Source organism: Panicum virgatum, chromosome 1N (genome assembly GCF_016808335.1).
Source record: "Panicum virgatum strain AP13 chromosome 1N, P.virgatum_v5, whole genome shotgun sequence".
In the NCBI taxonomy this organism is placed as follows: Eukaryota; Viridiplantae; Streptophyta; class Magnoliopsida; order Poales; family Poaceae; genus Panicum; species Panicum virgatum.
Window position 1 is genome coordinate 14,608,580 of NC_053145.1, and position 21,417 is coordinate 14,629,996.

General features: G+C 44.2%; 1 protein-coding gene, 1 long non-coding RNA gene and 4 other non-coding genes across 6 annotated transcripts; 5 read left to right on the forward strand and 1 right to left on the reverse strand.

Annotated features, from left to right (window-relative positions):
- The first annotated feature begins 2,948 nt into the window (after positions 1-2,948).
- LOC120655271 (GDSL esterase/lipase At5g45910-like) lies at positions 2,949-6,284 on the forward strand. The gene is made up of 5 exons (XM_039933025.1): positions 2,949-3,486; positions 3,586-3,801; positions 3,924-4,072; positions 4,165-4,438; positions 5,729-6,284. The coding sequence occupies exons 1-5, from the start codon at positions 3,216-3,218 to the stop codon at positions 5,962-5,964; spliced, it is 1,146 nt and encodes a 381-aa protein (XP_039788959.1). The 5' UTR covers positions 2,949-3,215; the 3' UTR covers positions 5,965-6,284.
- An 8,795-nt stretch (positions 6,285-15,079) lies between these two features.
- LOC120655273 lies at positions 15,080-21,413 on the reverse strand. Its single transcript, XR_005667396.1, has 2 exons — positions 21,014-21,413; positions 15,080-20,917 (listed from the first exon to the last, which is right to left on the reverse strand). It is a non-coding gene; the product is annotated as an uncharacterized LOC120655273 (long non-coding RNA).
- Positions 15,790-15,861, forward strand: TRNAQ-UUG. Its single transcript has one exon. It is a non-coding gene; the product is annotated as a tRNA-Gln (tRNA).
- On the forward strand, positions 16,853-16,924 carry TRNAQ-UUG. Its single transcript has one exon. It is a non-coding gene; the product is annotated as a tRNA-Gln (tRNA).
- TRNAQ-UUG lies at positions 18,069-18,140 on the forward strand. Its single transcript has one exon. It is a non-coding gene; the product is annotated as a tRNA-Gln (tRNA).
- On the forward strand, positions 19,283-19,354 carry TRNAQ-UUG. The gene has a single exon. It is a non-coding gene; the product is annotated as a tRNA-Gln (tRNA).
- Positions 21,414-21,417: the final 4 nt, after the last annotated feature.

Here is a 21,417-nt window from a genome sequence, read left to right on the forward strand (position 1 = left end):
GGGATGAAGGGAACCACTCCACTGACTCGCTCGCCGTTTTTTTTTCTTTTTTATGGTTGGACCAACTCGGTTTGGACGGGTTCGGTGCTGGCTGATGAGTGCTTACCTCTCACCAAACCACAGCGTATGCAGGGATTTCAGGATTTGGGTATGAGATGATATCTCACATGGGGTTTAGAGATGCAAATAGGTGCCATTTAGGGTATCTATTGCCTCTTTTTAGTTTAAAAAATTATACTTGTTTCTCAAAATAAGTTTCTATTTTGAAAAACTAATACAAACTTTTGACTTAAAGAGAGACGGTGGATACCCTTAGGAGCACCTATTTGCACGCCTATGGGGGCTAATTATTTTGGTTTTGTAGTATTGTGGCTGCTGACTCGGTGGCTGGCCCATGTTGTGGGAGTGGATGGTAGCTGGGAAAGAATCGCCTCACCAAAAAAATTTCAACCGACAAAACTTGCTCTTGACTCATCGAGTGTGGTCTGTTTTGAAATCGTTTTCATGAACTGTCATTGTTTCGGAGTAGCTGTATTTGATCCTTTGCGTTTGAAAAAGAAACTTTTTGTTTTTGTGTTTGGTAGCAGGTTGTATTGTATCCTTTTTTTTCCCCGGTTGGTACTGAATATGTTTAGATTTGACGACTACAGAGAAAATGTGTTGTGATCAGTGTTGCTCTGCTATGGGAAACATAAAGCACAAGTTATTTGTGAGACCAACTTAGGCAGAGCAATGAGAGTGTAACGTTAACAGAGGGCCTTGACCAAGTCTAACATGTTGGTCAAATACAATGCAACCCAACTCGACTGATAAGGGATTGGTCCATCGACTAGAACTATAAATTACAACTATCGCACCAGTGCTTGTGCTGAGAATGAATGTAAGAACCGCTATGTATGATCGCAGAGGTTGGAACTATTCCCTTTTCTAAAAAAATATATCTTGTTAGATAAACCAGTGACTCTCAAGGTCTTTCGATCTGTGGAAACTTGTCTTAATCTAACAATATCATTGTAATATGTTGCAATCTATGATCATGTTACAACATATGAAAGTTTAATTCACATGGTCAACAAAGACCATCCCTCTCTCTCTCTCTTACTATAAAGTTATTCCCTCTCTAACCATCTCACGTCCAGGGTGTTTAGTTGGAGAACAAAGGTTGAATAGGATTTACCACATCAATGAAATTAACCACAATGCCCCTTCCCCCTTCATTTCCTCCACCACCACATGCACATACGGGATGGCAACGGGTTGGGTTCGGTTAGGATGGATCTGGGTATCCAAAACCAAAACCCGAACTTGGAACCTAAACCCGACTCGAACTCCGATTTGGGTGGGAATTCATCCCCAAAATCGAAACCCACGGATACCCGAAACCCAATAGATAAACCGAAACCCAAATTTTTTTACAAACCACCATTCCTATTTAGTCCACCTTCTCAGCCCAACCCACTACGACACTACTGCCCCATGTCCATGCCCCGAGAGCCACGCCCAAGTGCCCAACCCTCCGGAACCCTAGCCTCTCATGCTGTCAGTCAATCTCTCTCTCGTCTCGCCTCCCGGTCTGCGCCACCCCCACCCCCAGGCCACTACTACCCCCCCCCCCATGTCGTTGCTAGGCCACCGTCGCTCCAAAGCCCTCAGCCGGTCGCCGCCGCCGCCAAGGCCGTAGTCGGCCGGCACCGCCATAACGGAGACCGGCGCGGCCTGGAGAGGCGCCAAGGTCACTGAGGTCGCTCGTCGGGTGCGGCCGTGGGGTGAGGGCGGACCGCGGACAGGAGGCCGGGGTGTGAGGGCCGAGCCGACCGCAGACAGGAGGACGGCGTGCAGGCGTGTGGTGCGGCTACCGTGTGGGTCGCTGCCGCTACGGCGGCGTAGCCTCTGCGACGTGCGGGGCGCGGGCGGCGGTGGCCCACCACCGTGCTATGCGGTCGCTAGGTGCGGGGTCCGGCGGGTGGGCGCCTACGCGAGCGCGACCGGCTGAGGAGCCGAGCTCGATGCCGGGCCGTCGGGATTGTTGGGAGTTTGTGGGAGCTAGGGTCCAGGGACGGGGGGGGGGGTTGATGGGTGAGGCCGCGAGGGAGAAGCCAGACTGAGGATGATGGGATTTTCAGCTTATATATTTAGGGTTGTTAGGTGGGTTTTTATTGAGCCGATTGTTTCAGAGGCCCGCTGGAGCTTTGCGGGTAGAATTTAGAATCCGCGCCAAACCCGAAGTTTTTCGGGTATCTGAATCTGAAAATCCACGGGCACAAAAAATGGAATCCGAACCCGAAATCCACCGACCCGAAATTCGCAGATACCCGCCCCGAACCCGCCCTGCTGCCATCCTTATGCAGATATAACCCATTCCCCATGCTGATTCACCAAAGCATCACTTGCTAGCCATTTTTCTTCCATTCCCATCGCAGAATCCTGAACCCAAGTCATAACCACCACTGCCATATTGATAGAGGATTAGTCTAAATTACTTTCTTATACTATAGCCAAAGTTTGGATAATTCCATAAATTATCGTTTGGTTCATTTTACATTCCAACTATGCCTTTTAATTCAAATTACCTCTTAATATAATTTGTCATTTTTATTTCTCCATGCATATCTCACCGTATTCCTTTTTCTCGTTCCAAATTCTCTGTTATACACCTCGACATTTCCAGATATGCGCTGCCCTAATCGGTGGTTTTTGTTTCCTTGTCCATGGTTAAGTTGGAGCTCCCAGTCCAACGCATTCAGGCCGGAAAACGGACCGGGAAGCCAGAACACCCCCTTCAAAGTCAAACCGTCTAGTCCATTTTTCTTGCGAAGCTACCACCCCAATCTGATCACGTTCCGCTAGCTGTTCACTCGACCGACGACCCCCACTTCCCTTCTTCTTCCCCATCCAGCCAGCCAGCCAGCAATAACTCCCCACGCCTAACTAAATTAATCCGCCAAACACCGAGTGCGCCACGCCACCACACGCGCAGCCGCAGCCGCAGCCGCAGCGAGCGAGGGAGGAAGCTAGCCAAGCGCCCAAGAAAACGCCCCGGCAGCCACCACCGCCACCAACCCCTTCGCCTCTCCTCCTCCTCGCCCGCCTCCCCTACAAGAAGCCCCCGCCCGACAGCCGATAGCTACCTAGCTACCACCCCCGACTCCCAACCTTCCCCGTTCCGTTCCGCCCGCCGGAGATCCAGGAACCTAGCCCCAGGGGGACGGGCGGCGATGGGAGGAAGGGTCGCGATGCTCGCGGCCGTGGCGGTGGTTCTTGCGGCGGCGTCGGCCGCCGGGGCCGCGGCGGAGTCGAGGGAGGCGGCGGCCAAGGGGAAGTACCACGCGCTCTTCAACTTCGGGGACTCGCTGGCCGACGCCGGCAACCTCATCCAGAACGGCACGCCGGAGATCCTCGCCACCGCGCGCCTGCCCTACGGCCAGACCTACTTCGGCAAGGCCACCGGCCGCTGCTCCGACGGCCGCCTCGTCATCGACCACCTCGGTACGGCCTACTTCGCATCCGGGGGTTGCCTCGGCTCCGGGGGTTCCTCCCAGATTTGGTGTGGCTGACGAGTTTCCTTGGGGCTTTGCTTACCTGCAGCGCAAGAGTTCGGCCTGCCGCTGCTGCCGCCGTCCAAGGCCAAGAACGCCAGCTTCGCGCACGGCGCCAACTTCGCCATCACCGGCGCCACCGCGCTCGACACGCCCTACTTCGTGGCCAAGGGGCTCGGCGACGTCATCTGGAACTCCGGCGCGCTCATGACCCAAATCCAGTGGTTCCGTGATCTCAAGCCCTTCTTCTGCAACACCACCCAGGGTAAGGGAATCTAAAAATCTCACCTTTTGCAGCTTTTAGCTTGTGCGGGCGGTGATGCTTGATGTGAGGAATTTGGAAATTCCCTCTGAATCGTGGTACCATTGATGCTTCCCATTGTGTAGAATGCAAGAAGTTCTTTGCCAAGGCGCTGTTCGTGGTCGGTGAGTTTGGCGGCAACGACTACAATGCACCCCTCTTTGCAGGGAAGGGCATCCCGGAGGCCTACAAGTTCATGCCGGATGTCATCCAGGGCATCTCCGACGGTGTTGAGGTAGTGCCTGCTTCCATTTGCTGTGTATTGTTTGTTCACTGTTGATTGTTAGGGAAAGTGGTTCCAAATGCAATTGTTTGTGTGCGGTGCAGGCATTGATTGCTGAGGGGGCGGTGGATCTGATTGTGCCTGGTGTCATGCCCACCGGCTGCTTCCCTGTGTACTTAAACATGCTCGAGGAGCCAAAAGATGGATATGGTGAACGCAGCGGGTGTATCCGCCGGTTCAACACATTCTCCTGGGTGCACAATGCACATCTCAAGGCCATGCTTGAGAAGCTCCGGGCTAAGCACCCCAATGTGAGGATCATATATGGTGATTACTACACGCCAGTTATCCAGTTCATGCTTCAGCCTGAGAAGTTCGGTGAGTTCTTAAATTCTTGATCTTGATGCTTACCTTTTGCTTTAGATGCCTAGGCGTTGAGTCAACTATTTCCTACTGTTCACCTTGGAAGACACAACATATTATATATAAGATGGTTTAGATCTCGGTAGAGATGCCACTAACCTTCTCTAATAGCAGATTGCATAATATATAAATGATGTTTTGAATGGTCAGTACACAATTCCTGACTTCAAAATCAGTCAGGCCAGCTTAATAGTCAGAGTATCTTGAAAGCAAATGTACCCACACCTTGCTCATTTGGAACCTGTATCTAGTCTGTAAAGGGGCTATAAGCTGCCATTGCTATTAGTACACTTTGTTTGAATCTTTGTGTGCTTCCTGTTAATAGTTGTCAGTGGTGTGTCCTTTTCAATGAAAATGAGATTCCATCAGAATGGATCACTTGCAGCTTGCAGGAGGATGGTTTCACTGCAGCATATGGGTTACACAATATGCACTGGGATCCAGTTTTTTTCCTTAAGGCAGTCTAATTATAGATGGGAACTTACACTCTAGTGATTCTCCTACCTGGTTCAAAACTAATGGTCACGACAACCCTGTTCCTTTTCACATGATAGTTTCGCAACTGATACTTTTATTATGTTGTGTTATGAGCCGAACTAGCTACTATGAAAAGCATGCATACTCTATGAATGGTACCCACAGTATTTTGGTATTAAAAGCTCATTAGAAACATTTACTTTCCGTGTTGTTACATTTCATAAAAGCAAAAGTGTCTATGCACTGTTGCAATATGATTAGCACCATATTCTTACTCTTGCTACTCCACTTTCTAAGCAAAGCTGAATTACAAATTTGACAAGTCCTTGTTGCGGCAAGTACAAACATCTACAAATTGCTCAGTTATCTGAGTCATGTTTTTGGTGGATCACTTTTGTTTCTAGCTGTTGCTTTCTTTCCTTGCTGACAATGAGACCTTCGCTTTGCTTTACCCTTGTAGTTTTTTAATAAAAAATAAAATAACAGAAAAAAGGAGGATAGCGACCATCAGGATCTAGAACGGTGCAACGTCTGTGTCATATCTAGATCACCTGTACCTGATTTCTAGAACGAACATTTGCCCTATGGCAAATCTAGTACTTTTTTTGGCATGAATTTGCTGACACAGACAGTTTTCCTGTCTCAACTGCTAGTGGAAAAGGAGGCAGATGTTATTGTTGATTAAAACGGAGGACACCTTTGCTTCAAGCATTACTCTGATTTTAATGCAAGTCGATGCATGGACCTAACAATTATTTTTTCATACAGGTTTTTACAAGCAAGTGCCTAGGGCGTGTTGTGGGGCCCCATCGACTCCTGAGAGAGCCATGTACAACTTCAATGTCACGGCCAAATGTGGTGAGCCTGGTGCGACCGCATGTGCTGATCCGACAACCCACTGGAGCTGGGACGGCATTCACTTGACGGAGGCTGCCTACCGCCATATCGCCAAAGGCTGGCTATATGGCCCTTTTGCGGACCAACCAATTGTCCAGTCATCATGAGCACGCAGCTCCTGTTGTAGAGTGTATCAAAGTAGAGCACTGAAAAAATGGAGCGGGGAAAGTAGTTCTTCCATACAGTTCCAATGTTTGCATACATGTACATCTCCATTTGATTGAATTCATTACGGTGGGGGTACAAAGGTGAGATAGGGAGGGCTGTCTGTCAAAGGCCTCATTTCTTGATTTGTCAGAGGGTATAAATATGAAAAATGTAACGCACACATGATCATGTATATTGTGTCCCGGAAATGTGATACAGACTGTCTGCTTGAGCAGCTTCTGATTCTCTGATTAAATATGTGCCAGTCTTGGAATTCTTATACTGCACCTGTTGTCTGAACATTGTGCACATCGTTGTTCGGAGATGGATGAGCTGTGTGTGAAATCGTACGAACAGAGACAAGTTACATTTCTAGCTGTAAACAATAGGATAGTGCCAACAACTGTCTTTGTAGTGAACATGGCACGGAAAAGAATCTGCAATAGAAAAAAACAGGCAACGGTGTGAATGGAAGGATTTGAGAATAGTGCTTGCAGGTGGGAGTTGAGAGTTGAAACCAATGAACTAAAGCTGATCTGTTGCCAGAGTTGTTTATCCTATTGGCATGTGGGTTACCAGCCCACGAGCCCTATTTTTTGCTTTCCAAGTGATCCTAGACCGTAGCTACCCGTCCTGATGTGTGAGTTGTAAAGAACTCTACTGGGTATTAAGGAAGCAAGCACGTTCAATGTGCAGTGCCTTTGTATTTTTCAACCAACGAAATTCGTTCAAACTGGGGCGGAAGTGAAATCTGCGTTGTCAGCAAAACAGAGAGGGAGACGAAGCTGTTCCCATTCATAAAAACTTAGTACTTAGCATGGCGTAAATATATAGTAACCTCATCGATATAGAGTGAGCGCTCCATCAATCTCAAATCTATATGGTGTTTTTATGGGTGGACAAGCTGTGCGTGCTTGATTTTAGTGTAAGTATATGTGCATGTACGCTAGAGGTGCAAATTGATGACTTTTAGATGCATCTCCAATTCTTTTTAATTTAAAATTTTATATTAGTTTTTCAAAATGAGATCTGATTTTAGAGAAGTAGTACAAAATTTTAAACTAAATATGATTGAAGATGCACCTAAGGGCACGCCTAATTTTAAACTAATTTTTTTCGGGAGCTTTTGAAGCATGTGCAACTTGAGAACGTACGGCAGGGTCATGACTCACGAGCGACGTTCGGGAAGGTGTACATGTATATACCTCTTTCCATCAGTAGCGTAGTGTCACGGGCGACGTTGGTGAAGCTCCTACCACTCCATCGGCTGCTAGTCAAGTCGGAACGCCTGCTTCGGGCATGCGGAGGACATCGCCAAGCACGAGCGGCAACGATTTTGTTTTTGGCTTGGATCGAGGCACCGCACGTGCTGCGAGCAGCTAGCACCCACGGATCATCAGTCAACTTGCCTTGCTCAACTTTGTTTGCCTCTTGTTACGACCCTGCATCGATCTGTTACGACCCCTGAAGTCCCCTGTACCGAGTCCTGTATGTGGCTAGCGTAGAGGGAAGGTTTGAATTTGAGTTCTGTACGATGGGCCTCTACCGGGCAAAAGCCGACAAAGTTTGAAGAACAAGTCACCACCGCTATGGAGGATCTCGCCAAGAAGTTTGACGGCTTCGAGCTCCTCATGACCCAGGCACTGGACAAGCTGTCTGGCCTTGAGGCGTGGAAGACGTCCGCGAGGCGGCCACCGACAAGTTGCTCTCGCAGTCGGAGCGCTTGGCGACACGACTCCAGCGGCTCGAGGAGATTCCACCCCACCGCCGATCGCCAGGCCATCCACGGCACCGCCTCAGCCTCCGCCACGATGGACGAATCCATTCGACCTCAACCTAGCTCCACATCCGGTGGCGCGCCCACCTATGCTCACCGGGGAGCGGCCCAATGGGCACCGCGTTGATGCTGGCCACCGGGACGCTGGCGGCGGGATACTTGGTTCCCAGCCGCCACGCCCGGTCACGGGTACGTCCTTTGACACGGATGTTCATCGTTCTGTTTTTTCCGATTCGGATGTTTCTCAGTCGTCTCGATCTCTGCATTTGCCGAAACTTTCATTCCCTACCTTTGATGGTGAGAATCCTCGCTTATGGCGTGATCGGTGTAACATGTATTTTGAGGTATTTTCCGTCAGCGCTGGCCTGAAGACAAGATTCACGGCCCTCAACTCTAAGGGTCCGGCTGCTGCGTGGTTGCAAACATTTGAGCGTAGAGGTCGTGTTCTCAATTGGGATTCATTTTGCTCGGCTGTGTTGGAATGTTTTGACAGAGACCAATATCAGATTCATCTTCGTCAATTGGATTCTCTGCGTCAGACTACTTCAGTCACTGCTTATTTGGAGCATTTTGAGGAATTATCCCACGGTGTGCTGCTGTACAATGATCAATATGATGATACATATTTTGTGACACGATTTCTTGGTGGTCTGAATGAAGATATCCGGTCAGCAATTGCTCTTCACCGACCTTCCAATGTCCAAGAAGCTAGTGCCCTGGCCTTGTTAAAAGAAGAAGAACTAACTCATTCAGGCAGAAAGGGAGCATCTCAGGAGAATGGAAAATTTTCTTCTCGATCTTTTGTTCAGTCTGACAAGCCAAAGCCTCCCAGCCATGACAAGTCTGACAGACACACCACCTCAACATCTAAAGGAGAGAAACAAGCTTCTGATGATAAACTGAAAGCTCTTCTGGCCTATCGTAAGAAAAATGGCCTATGTTACAAGTGTGGAGACAAATGGGGCCACAATCATACTTGCCCTCCTCAAGTTCCTTTACATGTCATTGAGGAACTGTTTGATGCATTGGAGCCAACTGAAGATGGTGATACTGACCAAGAGTCTGAACCTGACACAGTGTTGGTGGTTTCAGATACACCCAAGAATCTGAAACGCAAGACTATGAGATTACATGGACAAATTGGCAATCAGGATGTCTTAATTCTGGTGGATTCAGGCAGTGTTGCCACATTTATTAGTTCCCAGTTAAATTATCAATTACAGTGTTCCCAACAGACTTGCACAGCATCACAGTACATGACTGCTGATGGTAGTCCTATGGTTTGTGACAAACAAATTGACAGTATCCAATGGACTACACAGGGACACACTTTTAGTACTACAGTGGGCATTCTACCATTGAAGTGCTTCGATATGATATTGGGTGAGGACTGTAGTCCCATGTGGGTGCACTGGAAAAAGAAACTCATGAAGTTCACTCACAAAGGTCAGAGAATTTGCCTCAGAGGTGTTCAGTCTGAAGTCACAAAGTGTCCAGCTATTGGTGTCAGAAAGCTCAAAGGTCTTCTAAGAAGAAGAGCTATTTCACACTGCATAGAAATGAAGGTCACTCCAGTGTCAGCTGCATCCAGAGATCCTGACCTTCCACTCCATTCAGTTGCTTCTGCTTCAGTCCCAAATCCCAGAGATTCAGAAGCTATTATCAGATTAAGAGCATGACCACCAGATTCCACTTATTCCTGGTGCTCAGCCAGTGAATGCTCGGTCTTATAGATATGCCCCTGCTCAGAAAAGTGAGATAGAAAACCAACTAGCAGAGATGTTGACTAATGGCACTATTCGTCCTAGTTCCAGTCCATATGCATCTCCAGTATTATTAGTAAGGAAAAAAGATGGCTCATGGTGTTTTTGTGTTGATTACAGGCAGCTCAACACTTGGACTATTAAAAACAAACACCCCCTACCAATTGTGGAAGAGTTGATTGATGAATTAGCTGGTGCAAAATGGTTCTCCAAGTTCGTATGGCAAAAGGACATAAACATAAAACTGCATTTAGAACACACAGTGGTCTATATGAGTTTCTAGTGATGCCATTTGGGCTCACTAATGCCCCAGGGACCTTTCAGAGTGTGATGAACCAAATATTTGAGCCTCTGCTGAGAAAAGGAGTTCTTGTTTTCATGGATGATATATTGGTGTACTCAGATTCTTTGGAAGCCCATATTGCACTTTCTGACTCAAGTGTTTCAGATCATTCAGCATCACAAATTTCTGCTTAAGCTGTCCAAATGCTCATTTGCTCAAACTACAATAGAATATTTGGGGCACTGCATTTCTGCTGAAGGTGTCTCCACAGAACCTTCCAAAGTTGAAGCTGTCCAGAACTGGCCCATTCCTACCTCACTGAAAGAACTCAGAGGTTTTCTTGGTCTAACAGGATATTATAGGAAATTCATTAAACTTTATGGTATGATCAGCAGACCCCTCACTGACTTGCTTAAGAAAGGTGTTCAGTTTCTATAGTCTCCTGTCACTGATGAAGCCTTTCAGATATTGAAACAAGCCATGTTGTCAGCACCAGTCCTGGCCATTCCAAACTTCACCAAACCATTTGTGTTGGAAACAGATGCTTGTGATCGAGGTTTGGCTGCTATTCTAATGCAAGATGGTCATCCTGTGGCCTATCTTAGCAAGTCACTAAAAGGCCACCACTAAGTTGCAGCAAAAGGCCATGCTAAAACTAATGGATCTCACTTTTTCTATTGCCTATAAGAAAGGAGTCCATAATAATGCCGCTGATGCTCTTTCTAGATGCCCACTTCCTGAACCAGTCTGTGCTGTTTCTGTTTGTTCACCATCATGGATGGAGAATCTGGTTAAAGGTTATTCTGATGATCCTGACACAAAAAGCTTACTTACTGAATTATCCCTGACTGGTTCCAACAGCAAAGGGTTCACTTTACTAGATGGAGTTATCAGATTCAAGGACAGAGTATGGCTGGGCAACAATTTGTTGGCTTAGCAACATGTTTTGCATGCAGTTCACAACAGTGCCATTGGGGGTCACTCTGGATTTCATGGAACTTATCACAGGATTAAATCTCTTTTTGCCTGGCCACACATGAAAAATTCCATCAAAGAGTATATCAAAACTTGCTCTATCTGTCAACAGGCAAAGCCTGAGCATGTTAAGTACCTAGGTTTGCTTGCTCCTCTCCCTGTGCCTACTGCACCTTGGTCAGTGGTTAGTATGGATTTCATAGAGGGTCTACCTTCATCAAACAAACAGGATGTTATTTTGGTGGTCATCGACAAGTTTAGCAAACATGCTCATTTCATGGCTTTGTCCCACCCTTTTACTGCCCTGCAAGTTGCCCAATCCTATATGAACAATGTGTACAAGCTGCATGGATTGCCAGCTGCTATCATCTCTGACAGAGATCGAATCTTCACTAGCTCGGTTTGGCAGGAACTCTTTAAACTCACTGACACTCAATTACTCATGAGCTCCTCTTATCATCCCCAAACAGATGGTCAAACTGAACGACTTAATCAATGCATTGAAGCTTTCCTTAGGTGCACGGTTCATGCCTGCCCAAAACAGTGGAGTAAGTGGTTACCATTAGCAGAGTTTTGGTACAATTCTAACTACCAATCTGCTCTAGGCCATACACCATTGGAGGTCCTTTATGGCCATCAGCCACGACATTTTGGTATTGGCACTCCCTCAGCATGTTCAGTTCCGGAGTTGGATCAATGGCTCAAGGACAGAGAGTTGCTTACTCGATTGATCCACCAGCAACTCACTCGAGCTCAACAACGTATGAAATCTCAAGCTGACAAGAACAGGACTGACAGAGTGTTTCAGGAAGGTGACATGGTGTACCTCAAACTCCAGCCCTACATTCAGACATCAGTTGCCTCACGCAGCAACCAGAAGCTTTCTTTTCGGTTTTATGCCCCCTTCAGAATTCTGAAACGTATTGGGCAAGTGGCATACAAGCTGGACTTACCATCTCACTGCAAAATTCACCCTGTGATCCATGTCTCCCAACTCAAAGCTCATGTTGCAGCACATGTTGAGGTCAGTCCTGATATTGATATTCCCTCTGAACCTGTCGAAGACACATCGCCTGTGGCGGTCTTGGATCACCGATTGATTCAGGTTGGCTCTTCCTATCGATCCCAAGTTAAGCTTCGCTGGTCAGGACTGCCGTCCTCTCTGACGACTTGGGAGGAGGTACATGACATTCGTTGCCGGTTTCCAATGGCTCCAGCTTGGGGACAAGCTGGAATTCAAGGGGGAGGGAGTGTTACGGCCCTGAAGCCTCCTGTACCGAGTCTTGTATGTGGCTAGCGTAGAGGGAAGGTTTGAATTTGGGTTCTGTACGATGGGCCGTTGTGGCCATGGGCCTCTACTGGGCAAAAGCCCATGTACCGTGCGTATAAAAGCCTCCCAGGAGGAACGCTGTAACTCACGATTGGTTTTAACTGAAACTCTGTTCCTGTACCTCTGGTTCTCGTCTTCCTCCTCGGATTCTTCTAATTTCTTCTATCTGCTCTGTTCTTCCGTCTCGATTCTTGCTTCCCTACCTTCTGGAGCCCCAGGACCGTAACACGATCCTAAAGGAAAAATAGAAAAGAAGAAGGATGCATAGTGGTCTTATCTTGGATTGTCATTCGGATGATTTTATTTTTTAAGTTGTTACTCACTTTCTAGATCAATGATGTACTAATGTGCTTTATATTTAAGAGAAATGAAAAACTGAATCATAAAGACAATATTTTTCAACCAAATGTGCAAGTGCAGCAGTGACACATTGAAAGAAAACTGAAAACAAGTAACAAAATCAATAAAAAAATAAGAGGCTAAAAAAAGAACGAAGCCACTGAGTGAGTAATGAAAATAATGACTGAATTTATCGAGCAATCAAGAAAAGGAAACTGAAAACTCAATAATGAATGCTGAAAACAACACTAAGCTTGTACCTAAAACTCAACAATCACCATCTTCCTCGCAAAACAGAAAAAAAAAAATACAATCACCTTCTTGGCCAGCAGCAACGATGTTGTCCTGGAGCACTTGTGGTTTTTTTTTTCATCACCACCATGGCCCGTGTTACCAGTCAGACATTCTATCCGGCCCATGGAGTACTACGTTCTGCATACTATGAATTTTGTCATGTGTACTTTTTCATTCACTTTTCAGCGGCTATTCCAGCAACGGCAGGAGATGTAGGTAAAACAGCCGTATGCCCGTCGTATCCGTCTTTAAAAGGAGGATACTACGAATCCGATTTCTTTTTCTTTCATTTTGATTGAAACTGGACATAATTTTGAATACGAGCATCAACGAAGCTTGCATTCCTATTCCTCTTCTTTTTTGTATAAGGAGTGCTAGTGCATAAAAGAATTTAATTTAGATTTATTTAGTGTTCTTGCCACAGCTTTGAAGCACAATTGTGGTTATACCTTTAAAATTTTGCTCTTTATTTTTTACAAATTTTATTGCGATTTTGCTCATGATCTTTGCATGTTTCCCCCTATTTCAACTGTTGACTACAGATAAAATTGCATTGTTGACTTGTAAATAGCAAATAAATAGTAAAGGTTAAAAATCACAAATTTAAAGGTAGAATCATAATTACACTTCCAAATTGAGGTACGAGCACAAATGCCCCTTTAATTTAAAGCCAAACTTCTTGTAAAACTGACTAACTTAGCAGTTCACATAGATTTTTTAATATGATTAACTTCTTATAACATATTATAAGAGCATGGTTAAAAATATTTTTAAATTCATAATATGTGTTTAATGAAAAAGGAAGATACGGATGATCTGATACATAAGACAAAGGACTGGATATGCATATGGTCCGTGGATTACAATATTTGCTATGTTCGTTTGGCTTGTCAACCAACCAGCCAGCAGTACTATTCTCTCATACTAAATCAACACCATCCACCAGCTGCCAGCCAGTCAGCAGTACTGTTTTCGCATAACAAATCAGCACCAGCCACCAGCCACAGCCAAGCGGACATAACACCACTATCTTTTATCTGCATCCACCAGTATGGGCTCCCGCTCTATCTATCTAAGCATACTTGGCGCCTCGGTGGTTGAACGCTGAAGTTCTCGGCTCCTTAGATCTTCTAATATACTTTGTAGTTGTACATCCTAAAAATAAGTCATTCCAAAATTCAAAATTTATTTAAAAAACAAATCATCTTACTCTATTTAGAAAATGTATATGCATGCAATAATCAACTAGTACCAAATATAAATAATAAATAGGAGCAAATGTGGTCATTTTATCTTCCTATTAATTTGTCCAAAATTTCTTGGATGATTTTTTTTGAAATGGAGGGAGTATGTACATTTATTTCAAATAAAATTCTCATCAAAGCTTGTCCATAAAGACTTGTTGAAGTGTGGTTCTCTATGCTGCTTTTGTGACTTTTGATTCCAACTTTGCAGTTCTCTGTGGTCTTTTTTCCATCAGTAAGAGCATCCTTATCGAGGGAGGGGGATTCGCCGTTAAGGGCTAGTCTGGGAGAGGGGGGGGGGGGGGGGGGGGGGGGGGGGGGGGCTTTGTCCGAGTAATCACTCACGGGGATTTTTCAATCCCACCAATTCTCTAGGTGAAATTACCAGAGAGGGTAGCAAATCCCTATTTGGAGAAACGGAGGGGGTGGAAACCCGTGATATAAAAAATGGTCTTAAAAGATCAGGAGAATTATGATAAATTCAATAAAAATAATAAAAAAGAGAATTCCATTACCCAACAACTGCAGGAGTGCATTACACGATAGATAAAAGTGATAAGCATGCTCATGCTTTGTTCTATCTTTTGTTCACCCAAACCTGATTGTATTTCAGATATAAAGCTCACTCAAATTCACTAGCATTCTATTTTGCATGGTCTAATTTGGAGGGGGGGGGGGGGGGGGGAGGGGGAGCTATGCCTAGGAAAGGAAAACCTCCCATAAAGAACCAAATGTCTTATTCAAAGACATCCCATGGATTGCTCACGTTAGGAAAAGTCAGGGATCCCAAGAGGATTGGGGATTTGAGTTTCCAAACTAGCACTTAATGGGCGTTTGGCAACTGAATGGGAAGAGGTATAGGACTTAGGAGTTGATTGGAGGGAATTCACTTGCAGCCCGTTTCAGTTTTGTACATTCTACGACCATGACACTGATAACATGAATTCACAAGCACAAGTGTTCTGGTGTGTACAAACATTGTAGAACCATCAAGCTGACGCATGATACATAGATCTTGTATCTAGAAAAGTTTTTAGTTGATAAAAACATGATACAGTAAAATAGAATGCTGAAACAGAATTTAAACAAAATTTTCATAAATTTTTTCAGCTGACGGATACAGAACCTAAAGTGAGGTACCAATTTCCAGATGCAAAATTAGCACCCTGTCCAGAGAGTTCGAATAGACAATAATTTGCATCATAACTGCTAAAAATCGTGCATAAGATCAAGTTTCTGGACTCGTGATACAGTTCCCTATTTTCCATGTCACCAAAGGGGTGCCAATAATGTTTCCTGATTGAAGTCACTGCTCAATGACAAAATGAACTTGGATACATGATCAGCTTATCGCACGTCATAACACCAAAGCCAAAAGACAGCAACCTGAGGGCGCATCAAGATGATTTTCACGACTTGCCGATCAGCAGCTCAGCATATCGTGTATCCTTCAAAGATTGAGATAAAAAGATTAGCATATCGATGAGATAAAAATGCAAATTCAACACGAGCACACCGTAATAAGCGGAAATGGCACTTAACAGACCATCTACTACGAACCACAAGCTGAATACTGACATGGAAAGGAAATGTTTCATAAAAAAAGTCGTTAAATTGGAGGAGAATTGCCTCTTCCTTCGAATCATTTTCCTCCCTTATTGCCGAAATGATAACCTGCTCTTCCTAATCATTCAACAAGAGAAAGGCAGAAAAAAGCAAAAATGTGGCACCACAAATATGTGCAATAAAAACTATTATCCAGGAACTGCATACATAAAATGGTTCCATGGTGTAGTGGTTATCACTCCAGACTTTGAATCTGGCAACCTGGGTTCGAATCCCGGTGGGACCTAAACTTTTTAAATCGAAGGAGAGAATGGGGTGTGAATATTGCCATTCATAAGGTCCAAACTTTTGGAAATCCAATTAGCTTTTTCCAAAAAGGAGCTTAGAAGATCCAAACTTCTAGAACAAAATAGCTTTTCCAGGTTCACTTTAATACCTTCAGAAAGTTTTCATCATTTGCTCCACTTTTTAATCCATTGCATGCTTAATGTGCTTCGGATAGAGAACCTAGTCGGAAACAGTGGGGTGTAGATCAGCAAATATCTGTGGCATTCTATCCTATAGCAGGAATTAAGATGGAGGTGATAGGAGTTGCATGCAAAATGGAACAAGAGGACAGCTCAGCTGCAGAGAAACAACAAACTTGAAAGTGAGAAAGGCGACAAGCTGGGTGATTCTCACAACATTAACTGGTGCTATTTCCACATCACTTTCAATATATTACTGATTTGCACTAGAAGTTTGACACACCATACATTTCTCAATGACTTGTAAATATGTGGGTGATTCTCACAACATTAACTGGTGCTATTTCCACATCACTTTCAATATACTACTGATTTGCACTAGAAGTTTGACACATCATTCATTTCTCAATGACTTGTAAATATGTCTCACTCAAGCCAGTCTATTGACATGGTAAAACCAATTGACAAAGCCCTGCATCATTAACAGCCCCATAATCTCTTTAGACTCAGAAACAGGAAAGAATCAGGTATAGTAAAACCCAGTAGCTGGCATAACCAAAAAAAGATGCTGAAAATGGAGACAAGCACAAGTTCATGCCAAAACTCTACAGTCTGAGTGCAGACATGGTATTGAATGATTTAAAATAAAAAGATGTTGAATTAGAGAGAAATTATCCCTTCAATCAAATTCAATTCCTAAATAGCACTCAATAACGCAGCAAGGTGCATCAGTTAAATTACAGAAGTTAGCCTATTCCTTGCAATTTATTGCTATCATAAATATATAATCTAGGGAGAAAAACATAAAAAGGTTCCATGGTGTAGCGGTTATCACTCCAGACTTTGAATCTGGCAACCTGGGTTCGAATCCCGGTGGGACCTACCCTTTTTACATCAAAGGAGAATTTGTGTTATGCCAATCAAAAGATCCAAACTTTTGGAAACCCAATTAGCTTTTGGTAAAAAGGAGCTCAGAAGATCCAAACTTTTTGAAAAAAAAACAATTAACTTTTCCAGGTTCACTTTAGGGACTGTTTGGGAGAACTTATCCCAACTTCGGCTTCACTTGTTTTGCGCAAATCGAGAAACTATAGTGAATCCATTTTGTGAGCTCAGTGTAAAATGAACTAGAAGATGGATGTCAGTTTTTTCTGGCTTCACCAGGTTTGGCTTCACCTTCACTAGTGAAGCCGTTTGGGAGAAACCCTCCCAAACAGCCTCTTGAAACATTCAAAAAAATTTCATCATTTGCTCCAGCTTTTAATCCATTGAATACTTAATGAGCTTGGGATAGAGAACATAGTAGGAAAAGCGGGATGTAGATCAGCAAATATTTGTGGCATTCTATCCTACAGCGGGGATTAAGATGGAAGTGATAGGAGTTGTACGTAAAATGGAACAAGAGGACAGCTCGGCTGGAGAGAAACAACATACTTGAGAGTGAGAAAAGCGATAAGCAAGCTGGGTAATTCTACAACATTCACTGGTCCTATTTCCCACATGACTCTCAATATATTACAGATTTGCACTAGAAGTTTGACACCATACATTTCTCAATGAATTGCAAATATGTCTCACTCAAGCCAAGATATTGTATTTCCAAATCACTTTATTGACATGGTACAACCGATTGACAAAGTCATCCATCATTAACAGTCCCATAATCTGTTTAGACTCAGAAACAGGAAAAAATCAGGTATAGTAAAACCCAGTAGCTGGCAAAACAGAAAAAAGATGCTGAAAATGGAGGCAAGCAAAAGTTCATGCCAAAACTCTACAGTCTGAGTGCAGATATGGCAATGGATGATTTAAGAGTAGAAAAACAATGAATTGGAGAGAAATTATCCCTTCAGTCGAATTCAATTCCTAAATAGCACTCAATAATGCAGCAAGGTGCATCAGTTAAATTACAGAAATTAGCCTATTCCTTGCGATTTACTGGGAATGGCAAACAGAAGAAAACCAATATGGTGCTATGGGGATGTGCTATCATAAATATATAATCTAGGGAGAAGAAACATAAAACGGTTCCATGGTGTAGTGGTTATCACTCCAGACTTTGAATCTGGCAACCTGGGTTCGAATCCCGGTGGGACCTACCCTTTTTACAAAGGAGAATTTGTGATATGCCATTCAAAAGATCCAAACTTTTGGAAACCCAATTAGCTTTTCGTAAAAAGGAGCTCAAAAGATACAAACTTTTTTTAAACAAACAATTAACTTTTCCAGGTTCACTTTAGGGGCTGTTAGGGAGAGCTTATCCCAACTTCGGCTTCACCTATTTTGCGCAAATCGCAGAATTGCAGTGTGAAGCCGTTTTGTTAGCTCGGGGTAAATGGACTAGAAGCCGGGTGAATCCAGTTTTTTGAGCTTCACTAGTGAAGCCGTTTGGGAGAAGCCCTCCCAAACGGCCCCTTAATGCTAATGCATTCAGAAAATTTTCATCATTTGCTGAAATTTTTAATCCATTGCATGCTTAATGTGCTTGGGATAGAGAGCGTAGTAGGAAAAGCAGGATGTAGATCAGCAAATATTCATGGCATTCTATCCTACAGCCAGGATTATGATGGAGGTGATAGGAGTTGCGCACAAAATGGAACACGAGGAGTCGAGGACAGCTTAGCTGGAGAGAAACAACATAGTTGAGAGTGGGAAAGGCGATAAGCAAGCTTGGTAATTCTTCAACATTGACTGGTGCTATTTCCCACATGACTTTGAATATGTTATTACCTATTTGCACTACAAGTTGACACACCATACATTTCTCAATGAACTGCAAATATATCTCACTCAAGCCAAGATATTGTATTTCTTAATCAGTCTATTGACATGGTACAAACAATTGACAAAGTTGTGCATCATTAACAGCTCCATAATCTCTTTAGACTCAGAAACAGGAAAGAATCAGGTATAGTAAAACCCAGTTGCTGGCATAACAAAAGAAGATGCTGAAAATGGAGGCAAGCACAAGTTCATGCCAAAACTCAACAGTCTGACTGTAGATATGACAATGAATGATTGAAAAATAATAATAAAAAGTTGATTTGGAGAGGAACAATCCCTTCAGTCAAATTTGTTTCCTAAATAGCACTGAATAAAGCAGCAAGGTGCATCAGTTAAACTACAGAAATCAGCCTATTCCTTGCGATTTATTGGGAACGGCTAACAGAAGAAAAACAACATGGTGCTACAGGGACGTGCTATCATAAATATATTATCTAGGGAGAAAACACATAAAATGGTTCCATGGTGTAGCGGTTATCACTCCAGACTTTGAATCTGGCAACCTGGGTTCGAATCCCAGTGGGACCTACATTTTTTTTGACAAAAAGAGAATAGGGATATGTACTCAGAAGTCAGATGGTCCAACCTTTTGAAAAAAAAATATTTCTAGGGTTTACTTCTTACCGTTACTTAATCTATTGCATATTTTATGAGCCCGCGACAGAGAACAAACTAGGAAGATAGGCATGGTTTAATAGCCAAGCCCCTTTCATCCTGCAGCTGGGGTTGGGATGAAGGGGATAGGATTGCACAAAATATGGAACAGGAACAGGACAGCTTGGCTGGAGAGAAATGACATACATGTGACAGAAAGAGGGTGATAAGAAAGATGGTTGATTCCTTTTGCTTTCTTCCTCTGAGAAAATAGCATCCCATGATTGACAAATGGATCTAGCAAACTTAGCTAGGGAAGGTACGGGAGTAACTAAATGATAGGTTGAAACTGAACTAAACAAGAAATACTGAAAATTTTCACACCCTAGGCACCTAGATGTTGCTTTGCACCCTGCAAAAAGTCTCACATAAACAGAAAAGTTGTGGCACACAATGGCAGCAATAGCAGGCATGTAACATATTGAATCACCAACACTAAACAATGAAAAAATTAAAGAAATAAAAGGAATTCCAGGAGCTCAACAGTGAGAAGGCTTGTTTAGTGATATCTAATTAAAAAGTAATAAGCATATCAAATGCCGGGTAAAGCATTAAGAAACAGTAAGCATTGGGACATACAACATGATGAATTATGACCATATGCTTGACTATTTCCATATCGACCTTAAATATGCCCCCCAAAATCTTGCAGTCATAAATATCATGATCAATGTAAAGAAGTTAAACTAACCACCCACTAAATGTATAAGCACTAAGATGTAAGATCAAAGAATAGAACCCTTGTAATATGCGATAAAATTTTTTGACACAGCAATAGGTAGATCTAAGAGAGATGAGGTTAAAGGCAGTGTCAAGGAAGATTGCTGTACAGCACATCGGCATCAGTCAGAATCAATAGGCTAGACATTTGTGTCAGCGACATTGGCCTATGTTGTGCGAATCATGTTGCATGGAACAATTCTAATTTTGTTACCCAAGTTGAACAGTTTTGAATAAATCCCTGAGAATTTACACAGACACAATATTCCAAATTTTCAACACTCTTTATCGGTACCACTGAAAAGATTAGTTAAGAGAAAAGTTAGTTCCCTACAGATAGAAGGAAGCACCTGCAAATGATTGTTCCGGCAAATGTTACATAGAGGTTTGTTCCACATATTCTGTTTTAGTATATATAAGCAAGATTCAAACAAAATAAAGGTTTAGCAGTAGATGTAGGAATCAATGAGGCAAACAGAGCATCTACACGAAATATGTTGGCATGTTGAGTTGATGACACGAAAAGGAGCTGCCGTAACAGGTATACAGGGTATGCCCAGATCACACCAGCTATACTATGAATTAAGCACCAGAAATTACCTAGCGTGTTGAGTGGTTTTGAGCAGCGCCTAACGAACTTACAAGCTTGGCAGGCACACAGCAGAAAAGGCGCTTGGCATTTTCCGAAATCCCGCAGTATGTGAAAAACGACGAATCCTATCAATGAGGCGCTTGGCACGACTTTTATCAATCCTGAACCGCAGAACGCTAATAAAGCGAAACCCTGACAAGCAACGGGTTGGCAGATCAAACCTGACGCGGCAAGGGGTCGGCAGTCGACCACCGGAGAGGCCATGGTGAGATCGTCGACGCAGGCTAGGCGGCGGGAAGGGCGACCAGCGGCCTCGGCGCGGCGGAGCACGCCGTGGTGGGCAGGCAGCGATTAGGTCACCCCCAAAAGCGGCGGCGCCATTGGATGCCGCGGAGAGCGAGGCCGTGGAAGCCACGGCGCTCGCCTTCGTGAGAGAGGAAGCGGAGGCGGCATGGGAGGTGACGGGTGGGCGGAGGAGGACGCCGTCGCCCGGCGGCGTAGGGTTTGGACTTTGGAGGAAGCGGCGACGACACGACCGAGGAACGAACGACGGCGGCCGGCGACGAGAGCGGTTCGTGGCCGGCCGTCTCGATCCGTCGGCCCAACAGGCTCCGCCATTGGGCCG